The sequence below is a fragment of the Gobius niger genome (genome assembly GCF_951799975.1).
Source record: "Gobius niger genome assembly, chromosome: 1".
Taxonomy (NCBI): Eukaryota; Metazoa; Chordata; class Actinopteri; order Gobiiformes; family Gobiidae; genus Gobius; species Gobius niger.
The window spans coordinates 22,370,869-22,383,283 of NC_136852.1; the positions used below are offsets into that span (position 1 = coordinate 22,370,869).

Here is a 12,415-nt window from a genome sequence, read left to right on the forward strand (position 1 = left end):
AGTAAATACCCTTTTGCTTGTTTTGAGAAAATTGACTTTAACAGCAGGATCAAAGTCTGATGAGCCAGGTCAGCCAAACGCAAACACTTACATTATGGACCGTATTTTTTCCTCATGAAATTTGAGAACTGTGGTGCAGTGTAGAAGTGTTGTCTTTTTAACACAGGACCAAAATGTGTGTTGAAAATATTTATTGAAAATGACTTTAGAAACATCAAACAAAACCAAACCATATATTTCATTTCAGTAAATATGCACCTGGAATACAACACTGTGCAAAAGTAAAAGGTGTGACTGTGCAAAAATCATCCCAACTTGAAACACACTCGCTCTTTAACACCTCTGCCAATGCAAGACATAATAAACGTCGCTACCGTGAAGGTGGATTCATGCAAAAAAAAAAAAAGAAAAGAAACAAAACAGAAAACATTTACAAAATTCTCCCGCAGCTGTCAATAACTTGGCATAAACTAGTATAAAAAACAAGTGCATTCAATACATGTTACAGTTTCACTGCAGGCTTAAAATCACTGCAATTGGAGACTTTAGATAAAAAAACTTCAACATCCAAGCCAGGAGTTTGCCGAAATGATCTTGAGCATTCTGTTCTTTCTGTAGTCGTACTGGTAGGACTTTGTTCCACTGATGATGAAAATGCTCCCTGTGAAAGACAGGAAAGGCCTGTAAAGAAATGGACTGTCCTTTTCGTAAAGTTGTGCTACATTGTTTTAAAGGGCAGAGAAAGTAAAAAGTTTGTGTGGTCAACCCCACCCTTCACCACCTAAAGACGGTAAAAAACAAGAAATTACAACTTCTATTTCAGCGGTATGCTATTCTGACCGCTGCTGAGGTCTCCACTATAGAAGGTTCATGACCATATATACGAGTCCTGGGAACATTTTCCTTTTTTTTTTTACCTTGTAACTTGAAGGCAGCGTTGACTTTGCTCGGAATCCCTGGCCAGTCTGTGCGGATGTGTCGAGGGAAGCCGGAGTCCATTTTTTTCTTGCGTTCATCGTACCTTGTCGCAGAGATTGAAGACTTTTATTTTTGTCATGGGAAGCATTTTATTGACAGTAGGAATGGTCAGGCCTTTATTGTTCCATGAACAAACAAAAAGAACAATACATTTAAGTAATACGTTTTTTGTTTTTTTGCCTGTCTCACAGCGTTGGTGCCATTGGATCACTGCTTTATATTATTGTGTCCTTTGGCAAGACACTTTACCTACATTGCCTAAGTATGAGTGTGGTGTGAATGAGTGATTGGTTGTGGTCAGACTGGACAAGTCAGCCCTAGTTAGCAACAGTTATAGCTGCCTTCCCACCACAGTGTGCTGAATAACCACATAATTACCAAAATAAGAATAGTTTACCATAAAATGACTGCACAAAGACTGCATTTACACAATAGCCTTCATTTTATACCAAATAAATACCTGTAATACAACTCCCCAGTGAAGAATATAGTTTTGCCGTATTCACTGACATGGACTGCGGCGTCAATGTTCTTAACACTGGAGGAGAAGCCAAAGTCGGAGATAGAGGCAGCGTGACTTTTCATTTTAAGCTGCTGAACCACCCAGTACTTATGACCTGTGAACACATACAAAACATCCAAGCGTCACTTGCACTGCGGGACAACATGCCGCAGAGGGATCCACACTGAGGGAGATTCTTCTATGAACTAAAACATACTGTTGCACAAGCCTGTAATTAGTGCACAACACTCTCGTGAGCTGTGTCATGCTGACAGAGACCTGCACATTCCGTGAGCGTTCTAAAATTGGGGCGATGTGCTATTTTTGAGAGAAATGTCCAAACGAGAAATCCACAAATGCTGAACCATATAATTTTGCAAGGATTACGTTCCACAGAAATGACATATTAAGCTGGTGGAACAAAGTGTTTTAAACAGACACATGGCTGTCTGATTGAATATTGCTACCAGTTTTTGAGGCTAAAATATTTCATCAGTTCCCTTAAAGGAACAGGCCACTGTTTTTACATACTGAGATATGTTCTTTCCTGAGCTTAAACAAGTTGATACGTACCTGTCTACTTGGTCGCTTTTAACTTCACCCCGTTTGGAGCTATTGGAATATACTGGGAGAGGCCAAATGCTAACAACATCTTTGGTCTTTTTGCTTGACTGAGGGCACACAGTTCTTCCAGACTCTGATATGTTTTTACCTGAGTTTAGACGAGTTGATGCTTACCCGTCTGGTTTTTGTGCGTGCCCGTGGAAGAGCGTGGTAGCTTCCAACTTCACCCCCGTTTGGAGCTACAGGAATACATTGGGAGAGGCCAAATGCTAACAACATCTTTGGTCGTTTTGCGTGACTGAGGGCACGCACAAAGACCATACAGGTACACATCAACTCGTCTAAGCTCAGGCAAGAACATATCTCAGTATGGGGAAAAAATGGTGGCCTGTTCCTTTAAGCCTATACAGACGACATCAAACTTTGTGCCAGCTTTTGTTTCACTTGGACAGCCATAATAATTACAGAGATATGAACCGCGACTCAAATCAGAAACATGAAGAGTATGGCAGTTAAAAAGTGCCGTAGAGTTGCTACCTTCCCTTTAGCTCAGTTGTAAATGACGTGTTCTTGTACAATATTATGATTGTGACATAAATACTCCATATACCAGTGAAGAGGTAGGCCACGCCTCTCGATGGGACGTCATACGCTGCATCGATGTGGGAGTGGATGCTTGGTAAATACGTGCTGGTCTGACCCTCTCGCAGCTGGTTCCAGTATGTGGTGTATGTCGTCCGCATCCACATGTATCTGCAATCAGTATCAGTTTGTTGAACACCTTCTTTTAACACTTCAAATAACTTGTTGAGTCAGGACATTGATAATAATGAGTGTTAGCATATTTGGACTTAATTACTTAATTGTACGATGTGAATGCACATGTTTTGACTGGTATAGGGCGTGAGGAGATGATAAAATATTGCACCTGGGGGAATAAAGCTGAGATTGGTGCATTACTAAACAAGAACTCCTCATCAGCTGACCTGTTTTTAAAGTAAACCATTTCATTTCCAATCATTGCTGCTGCATCAAAGGAGAAGTTGGGGTCACACTTTCTGGGAGCCATGTCTGCCCTCTCTGTCGGTTTACCTATTTAAAACACCCGCATTAGCTCATATGCAGTATGCAGTTTGAGTATTTATTTACTTTATTATGAGCAGCTTACCATACAGCGTTTGGATGCCAGTTATATCGTCTTTTGAGAGAGAGTACTGCTTGTTGCTGCGCTTTCTGTAGTTGGGGAACATGATGGCAGAGGGGTCCTGGGAGTGAGTCAAACCGAGGGAGTGACCCAGTTCATGGGCCGCTACAGCAAACAGACTGTAACCTGCAAAAATGGGACCGTCTTTCACTTGTTTGAATAGAGCCCATCAATAAGTGCTCTTTCATTCTGGCATACTGTGAATTTATATAATAATATTTGATTGTTTTTGGGACAAACCGTGACTGGCTGTTGTCCATGTCTCGTCCTCGTCAAAGTGGATGTCTCCGCCGATCCCCGCTCCGGGCTGAAAAGCATGGGCCAGCACACCCTTTGGTCCATCGAAGGGGAAGAAATCTCCATGAACTTAGGGAAGCGTAGTTAAAAGTTACATGAGTGAAAAACACAAGGCTGAGAATTTTTGGCATTGTTATATTTACATCCACGCGCAAAGGTCAACACGATATCAGCTTTGCCGCGGTCAACTTGGACAAATCGGAGTGGCGAGGCATCACTCCACATCTTAAAGGCCAAGCGAAAAGACTTGTCCACGTCGTCCTTCCTCATGTCTGGGGTGTACCTTGCAATCCTATAGTGCGGGAAAACAGTTTAGTTCACCCAACGTGCTTGTGAAGTTTGAATAAAATGTCTCTTAGTCTGAGAAATCCCAAAAGGTTAAACATTTAATGAATAAGTGATGATGATGGTATAGTGTAATGTGAAGAAAACTCACAATGGATGCATTACAGTAATTAACAGGGAACAGTGGAAAAAACTGAAGAAAAAAATAGGGTTTCATTTTAAGAAAAATTCTAGAAAATGTGTTGAATTGTTATTGACAATGACCCAGTCCTCATTTTTCATCACTTGATATTTATGAATAACACCGTCAGTCTTGCCGCTCTTACATGTAGGTGATCGTGTTGTTTTTCCATCGGGGCTTGTTGGGGTAGAAGTTGAAGTTATCCACATCTGGGACACCGCACCTCGCCTCCCTCATGGTGTCCAGCGTCTCGTGGTCAAGCAGTCCCGTCGGGCTCAGACCAAAGAAGTGCTGCATTTCTCTGACTCTGTGGTCCGCGTTTTCCGAGGTGGTTCGGGGCGGCCTCTCGTGTCTCGGTCCATGCTGGGCTTCAGGGCTGAGCTTGTAAAACCGAGCGAGGTATTCCTGTGGGAGGAGTTATCTTTAGATACCACACGTGAAAGCCTTTACGTTGTTGAATTTCTAATTGGCCATGTTCAAGATGTTAACATTATTAGCAATGATCCAAATAAGCAAAAAAATATTGTTTTGATTGGAATAGTTCAACATGTGCAAAGTTTTACAGATGCATCATGTGTCCACAGTAGTACAAGTTACTGAAATGTGGCTATAAAAGGAAACTGGACACAATATTTCAAGATTTATATTTTTTACTCCTTTGAAGAAAGGAAGTTAAACCAATTATTCAACTTAACTAAAATGTAAAGTATTCTGAAACTTAATTAAAAATTGCTGTAGTTGTTGTAGTTATTGTGGCTGCATGCAACCGCAGAAAAGCAATTCTTAAATGCATCACACATCAAAATCAAATGTTGGTCAACTTCAGAGCTTCTAAATGCCAGTAAACTTGTTTTGTTTTTTTCATATTGAATTCCCATGAATACTAATACAGTAATGCATAAGGCATGCTGAAACAGTCCCATGAATTCTGTTTTGAATCTAGCATTTGTTATTATTAGAGCTATAAAAATGGATAGTATTCTATGCACAAACCTCCGCCAGCTGCACATCTTCAGGCCTGAGTACATGGTCCCGCTGCTGCACTGGTAAAGTCCACGACAATCCCACAAACAAGGGACACCACTCGAGTATCCAAGACCAGACCAACTTCATGTTTTAAAATGCCCTTTTCCCCGCTGCCTTGGGATTTTTTATATGTGGGTATTCTTAGGGGGGGAATGTCGGGTAATCACATGGTCGTGCTAGTTACAACTGGGTCTACCTGTCCCACATTTTCTGGAGGTTTTTGCGGTCATAGCCTTACCAATGAAACGTCTACATACGCCGTCTGGTAGCAGTATAATTGTTGAACATGTGTGTGCACTTGGGTTTGAAGTCTATAGAAATCCACCAATGTCTCTCTGCAGTCAAGTCGAAGCATGCTGCAATTAGTGAGGCACCGGGCTTGGTTCATGTACCGCCCTCCACCACAAGAACTCCCATAATGTAAACATTATATGTAGGGCAACTCCTCCAGTCCCTCACAATCTGACAACCAATAAAGAACCCGTTTTTGATCATGTGGGCATCATTTATTCAGAGATTCCAAGTTATTTGTTTGTGGCATGTTCACAGAATTTCAACACCTCAGCAACCGAGCCAGGAATTTGCTTTCTCAACTCCGACTGTGTGTTTCTGGGTGAAGTCGTATTGATAGACTTCTGCACCGATGAAGAAGTAGATGAATCCTACAATGAGACAAAATTGTGAAAATGTGGTTGCATACTAACATACTACTACAGCTACTGCTGGAATTACTACAACTGCTACTAATCTTGTCTTTTGCTACCACAACCACTCTATTACTACAATTACTACCTTTCTAAACCAGTGCAGAAGCCACAACTCTCTCATCGCCAAGCTACTGTTCGACCCACCGTGCCACTGATGTAGAAACATGCTTCCTGCTCCATCTTTGTAAAAACTAAAATAAATATATACAGTGGGAACCAGATGTTTACATACACTTTATAAAAAGACACCTTTTTGCTCATGAAACTAGCGTTAACCTTTACTTTTTTAGGTCAATTAGAATTGCAATTTAGCCTGGCTAACACCAGACTAAAATTACAAGTGATATTTAGTCTGGGGACCACTAATTCATTGTCTCGTAGGAGAGGTGTGGTTTAAGATCGTCCATAGTCATTTATTGGGCGCTACGAATGTCTATCATGCGTCTGCACATAGCCACAGCCAATCGTATCATCGTATCCGATGACGTATGACGTACCCGCTGTAAACTTTTGAGCTAAACTATTTAGAACAAGGTCTAAAACTTGATCAAAAAATACCATCGCATCTGCTGCTGTCATGTTGGATCCGTAAATAAACTTTTTCTTTTTTATCCGTAAATAAACTACAAGCTTCCGTATATCGAATAGCTCGTCATCATCTTGCCGTCCCTCCTCGTTCTGTGATTGGTTCCCAAATCCATGCAAAAATTTCGGCCATGGTCCCCAGGCTGCTGTGCAGTTCGAAATGATTCGAGTGCACACAGCAGTCTGGCGTTAGCCAGGTTATTTGCAATTAGAACTTTTTATAAATCCAAAAGTTTACATACATTTCATTAATATTTGGTAGCATTGCCTTTAAACTGTATAACTTGGGTCAAACGTTTTGGATTTCCTTTCACAAGCTTCTCACAATAGTTGGCAGGTATTTTGGCCCATTCCTCCAAACAGAACTGGTGTAACTGAGCCACATTTGTAGGCCACTTTGCGTGCACATACCTTTAACTTCCTGGCTGATGTCTTGAGATGTTGCTCCAATATTTCCACATAGTGTCCTTTCTTCATGATGTTATCTATTGTGAAGTGCATCAGTCCCTCCCGCAGCAAAACAACCCCACAGCATGATGCTGCCACCCCCTTATTTCACCATTTGGGATGGTGTTCTCAGGCTTTTTCCTCCAAACATGACGATGGTCAATATTGACAACAGTTTATTTTGTTCGTCAATATATGTCTTATATATATATATATATAATATATAAGTCTTTATCCTTTTATTATTTGCAAACTCCAAACTGTCTTTTTGATGTTTCTTTTGGAGTAAGGGCTTCTTCCTGGCAGAGGACCCTCTCAGCCCATGTCGGTACAGAACTTATTTCACTCTGGATAATGACAAACTCTTAGCAGTTTCAGCTTCTTCACCAGGTCTTTTGCATTTCTTCTTGGGACACAGAACCCGCCTTCTTTCTGATATATTTGATGTTTTTTTTATATACTTGCGTATAATTGTTTGAACCAATAAACCTGGCACCTTCAGGCGTCTTGAAATTGCACCCAAGAATGAACCAGACTTGTGCTTCCAAGGTCATGACATTTCTCAATTTGTTTACAGGTATAGTAATCTTAGTGTATGTAAACAAAGTCACAAACTGACTTTGTAGAAAATAACCCCAAAAAATCTGTCTCTCATTCTTCTGGCATTTAGCAAATAGAAATATATATATTTTTCAATTCTAATTTACCTAAGAAAAGAAACGTTAATTCTGGTTTCATGTCAGACACTGAGAAAAAAAATGCAAGTGTTTCTTTTTATACAGTGTATGTAAACATCTGGTTCCCACTGTATAAATACATAGATACCTAAAATTACCTTTACCCGTAAAAGATTGTCCAATATGTCTAAGGAGTTGTTTCCAAAACTAGAAGGATTTGTTTGAAATAGGGTAGCATAATATATTCATTTATTTTAGTTCAGTAAAAATAGTGTGTCCTCTGCAATATTTTTCTGTTGTCATCTGAGGGCAAAACAATTTGGATAATCACGCATGTTAACTAAAGTATACATTGGAGATTCAGCTGAAATTACACTATATGATTTCAGTGGCTTTCAACAATAAAATGAGATATAAATTACACACAGTTACAGAGGGGAACCACACGCTCAGCTGATGTCAACGGCATTCCTCTGCCAATAATAGCAACGCAACCACCCAATCCCCGTGAGCTACAGACACGACTTTACTACCCAAACACAATTACTACACCTAGCAATCTAAACACTGCTCTAGTCGTTCAGATTTGATATTTCTAACAAGCAGTGGCTGTACAGAAAATCCGTATGATAAAGCAGATGATGCCTTACCCTCTTTATGAAATGCTGCGTTAATTGTTTCTGTTGTGTTCAGTCCTGGGAAGTCTTCGTAGATGTATTTGGGATAGCCGAAATCCATCATCCGCCTTTTCTCATTGTAACTAGCAAACATACAGGAATTCAGAAATGTGTGTTAGTAATCATTAAAATGCCTTGTTGTGAGTGCTATTTCCAACACAGTGTTGGTGTGTGGCCCAAATAACAGAGAAGGGGTCATTTTCAGACTATAATTTGATATAATGTATATTATGGAGAATTTAAGCTACACAAAAGTAATCATAGAGAAGTATAAAGTATAATTTAGTTTAATTATTTTTAAATATGACAAATGCTTCCATTACAACTTAAGGAATTTGACAGCATGTGCAAAAATTACACTGTCTCTTCAAATAAAAGTTTTGTGGCATAATTTCTCACATTTTGCTTTTTGTTGTTTGTTGTTGACTGGGGCTTATCAGATTTGGGCAGAGGTCATCCTGGACAGTCACCCTACTACCCCAATGCAGACTAACAACTATTCACTCTCACATTCTTTCACTATAGAGATCATTTATTTCTGTGTATGTAGATTCAGTGAAACAACTGACAGACTGGCCATACCTCCAGTAAATGTCATGCATAAAGAAGAGCGTGCGTCCAGTTTTCACAATGTGTACGGCCGCATCTACTTCCTGCACCCACACAGGAAAGCCAAAATGGCTGAGGGCTCTAGGCTTCCCTCTCACTGTAGAGCCCTTTACCGTCCAGAACATGCTCTCTGCCATGAGAGATACAGTCAATGTGAGCACAGTAAACTCAATTTGTAGATAAAGTATTTGAAGTGTGATGTTACCATGGATGAGGTAGGCTGTGTTTCTGCGAGGAACCCAAAAGGCTGCGTCAATACTTGTTTCGATCTTTGGCATGAAGTTTGAGATGGGCCCTTCTTTTATGTCCAACTGAGTATTGTGCTTAATCCAAAGATATCTTGTTGGAAAACAAAAGAATAATGCATTAGTTTCAAATATGTACAAAGAATGGGAGGTTCTTCTGTATTATATAGCACAATGAAAATAATGATACTTTTGATTTTTTATTTTGATACTTTTGATGGGTCTTGTACTTTGGCCTTGATGGTAAAATGCAGTAGAAACAGATAGAAACTGTCATTGCTATAAGAAATGATATTCATTGGCACCATGGTTGAGGTAGTCCTCACTGTAACAACAGCTTTGGTTATCAGTAGTGGCATTGTAAGAGTGCTAGTAGTGCCGATATATTGTTGGGTACTTCCACTGTAATTGTATCAGTAGAAACTCACTGTCCTCTGAAGAAGAAGGTGGCTTCTCCAACAGTGGACACTGCATCAAAGCTCATGTCCGGAGCACACTTGTCTTGGATGAGTCGAGGTAACCACCAGGGGTTCAAATAAATTGGGAACTGTAATGGGCCTATAAAGATCAGACCAAAATTTCACATCAGACCATTATTAATTATAAATATGTTCTATAAACTGTTTTTTAAGTGTGAAAAAGTATAAAGTGGTGTAAAGGTACTGTAAAGTGTATTTATATTGGCAATATCCTCGCGGGACAGTAGGTTGGTCGGACGGGACCTCCTGTAGTTTGGATACATGAGCGAGTCCGGGTGTCCTGAGTGTCTTAGGCCTAAAGCGTGACCGATCTCATGTGCAGCCACTATTTGAAGATTAAAACCTAAAACAAACAAAAAAGTTATTTGCACATTGTAGTATAAACTTTACGTACGTAAAGGCACGTTACGTTAGGCAATGATTCCTAAAACTAATGACCATCTATTATATGTGACTAAATCTGTACCCAAACAGAACAAACCTGCCTAGACCTGGTCCAGACTAAACCAGGACTAAATAAAGACTACTTTTCAAAGGAAGTAAAATTCAACCCAGCCTACAAAGACCCTTGTGTGCCTAGAGGAAGGTTGAGAACCATTATTTTACCGTTGGGTCCTTCCGTCCAATGCTCCGCATCATCAAAGTGAGTGTCCCCTCCGACACCGGGACCAGGGCCAAACGCGTGAGCCAGAGTCCTACCCGGTCCGTCGAATGGGTACAGATCTCCATGTGCTTAGCAAGAGAGCGTCCAAAAAACAAACATGAAACAGAAGCCGCAAGTAAAACCATTTTCATTCTCGCCAAACACTAAATTATAGGCTTCTCCGTAAGTCACTGAGCGCATACTTGTCATATTTAGCCGTCTGTGGCAATGAGAGCGTCTTATACATGGGTATAGTTTGATTCGCTATATATATAATGATGCATGCACTGCATCTATGCTTCTAAAGCAGTGTTTCCCAACCTGGGGTACAGGGACCAGGAAGGTATTTGAGCTCTTATAGTGGGGGATACTTGGAATTACCTCAGTTTTAAAGAAGGTGAGTAGAAAATTAGTATAATCAAAAGAAAGTTTAATGATGTTATTCAGTAAAAGGTTTGAATTTGAGGATTTTGGCACTTTATTTTGAACACAATACAATACTAATACTAATCACTAATAAATCTGAGTCCAGTTGATATCTCTGTAAAAATATTGGTAGGATCCTCATGGTAGGGGTACTCAGAGTAAAAATGATTTTAAAAATATATGTTTTTAAACACACACAACTGATTGCTTCTTTTTACTTTGATTACACAATCACTCACTTCTACACAAGACTATTCTTTTTCAACCATGTTGTGCCATCTTTTGTACTGACCGTATGTTACAAACTCAATCATGATGTCAGCATTGGGGCTGTGTGAGCGGAAGAACTTCAGGCTGCTCACTCTGGACCAGACGCTGAAAGCCGAGTCAATTAAAGAGTCCACTGTGCTGCGGGGTAAATCTCTGGTGTAGTGTCCAATGCTGCAGTGAGGAAACGTTAGTGTCAATGGGTAGTTTTACTCGTATATTATGGAGTTGTCTGTGGCTGGGTAGAGATTGCATTTGCGTCAAGAGCTTTGGGCCGTAGGTGGTAGAACCTGGAGCAAGACACAGAGACATACACTCTTCCCCCTCTCTCAAATTTAGTCACTATGGGCATTTACTGAAGTTGCCAGTCACCTATACAACTGTTGGATGGTAAATTGTCCTTGTATGGATATTTGTTCCCTGAATTGGACGCAACCCATCCCAGTGAGGCAACCATTATATAGTATATCTGGACCAGGCTCCAGATGTTGAGTGAGGTTTGGTCAGGACTGCGTGGAAGATTTAGGTCATTATTCATGCCTTATGTGAGTCATTCAAATAAAGATACATGAAAAGAACCATCATAACCAAGAGTGTCAAGCTCATTTGGAGCTGGGGCCAGAAAGGTAGCCACAGTGTTGGCCGGGGGCCGAAGTAGAATCCATCTTTCCTGATAGCATTAACTATTTAGAGCATTTCAAGCTGAAATAAAGCTTTATTTAGTTAAGACATTTCAAGTGGTTGTGAACACGACATCTGATCTCTTCAGAGCTATTGTGTCTAATTGCAGACACTGCGTGAGAGTGTTGCAGACTGTTACATAAGTTCAGACTTGGTTTGGTGAATTTGGCACTTAAGCAAACCATAATGTCTTACAGAGGCTGGAGTCTTAAACTGAAAAATCTGCTTACACTGTGTGACAATCACTGTCACCGCTGCCAAACATTTTATTGCCCTCTGCTGAAATTGCTCCCTAACCAGCTATTTTCTGTCAGTTTGTGTAAGGACAGACATGTTCCAATCATAAACATTGTTGCCTCTTTTGTCATCATCTGGACTTACTTGTATGAGAGCTGGTTCTTGTTCCATCGTGTGCTCTGAATATTGCTATAGTCTTCCACATCTGGGACACCACAGCGCGGACTCTTCATAACATCCAGTGTTTCTGAGTCCAGTGAGCCAGTTACATTTAGTCTAAAGAAAATCTGCATGTCCTTCACTTTCGAGGTGAAAGTCGAGTCGCTTCTCTTTCCACGTCCCGTGGGCTCCTCTTTTAGATCGTAGTAGTGCTGGAGGTATTCCTACAAGCACACAGTGACAGAGATCCTGTTCATACATTATGTACAAATGAATGAACGATTCAACATTTTGAATCGTTCATTTTTTGGCAAAAACATGTCTCAGTATTAACAGGGTTGAATTGCAAATGAGTTAGCAGCAGTATATCAGTTATAGCAATCTTAGCAGCACATGTTTACAAGTTAATGTAATGCAGGACTACTATCAGTACAGTGGGAATGACTCATTTGTTCTGGTTCGTACTTTTCAAGCTATTGTTATGTTTACCAAAAGAACAATTACCAATTCAGCATTTTATTTAATATGGTCACATATTT

At 40.2% G+C, this 12,415-nt stretch overlaps 2 protein-coding genes across 2 annotated transcripts; both read right to left on the bottom strand.

Annotated features, from left to right (window-relative positions):
- Positions 1-560: 560 nt before the first annotated feature.
- mmp20a (matrix metallopeptidase 20a (enamelysin)) lies at positions 561-5,124 on the bottom strand (the record flags this gene model as incomplete). Its single annotated transcript, XM_079557122.1, has 10 exons — positions 561-661; positions 918-1,021; positions 1,439-1,595; positions 2,655-2,797; positions 3,031-3,136; positions 3,213-3,374; positions 3,489-3,614; positions 3,689-3,837; positions 4,157-4,416; positions 5,005-5,124. The coding sequence occupies 10 exons, from the start codon at positions 5,122-5,124 to the stop codon at positions 561-563; spliced, it is 1,428 nt and encodes a 475-aa protein (XP_079413248.1).
- A 474-nt stretch (positions 5,125-5,598) lies between these two features.
- Positions 5,599-12,089, bottom strand: mmp20b (matrix metallopeptidase 20b (enamelysin); the record flags this gene model as incomplete). Its single annotated transcript, XM_079557631.1, has 9 exons — positions 11,862-12,089; positions 10,825-10,973; positions 10,070-10,195; positions 9,648-9,806; positions 9,413-9,542; positions 8,945-9,078; positions 8,713-8,869; positions 8,104-8,213; positions 5,599-5,699 (listed from the first exon to the last, which is right to left on the bottom strand). Exons 1-9 carry the CDS (start codon positions 12,008-12,010, stop codon positions 5,599-5,601), a joined length of 1,215 nt encoding a protein of 404 aa, XP_079413757.1. The 5' UTR covers positions 12,011-12,089.
- Between the last annotated feature and the right edge of the window lie 326 nt (positions 12,090-12,415).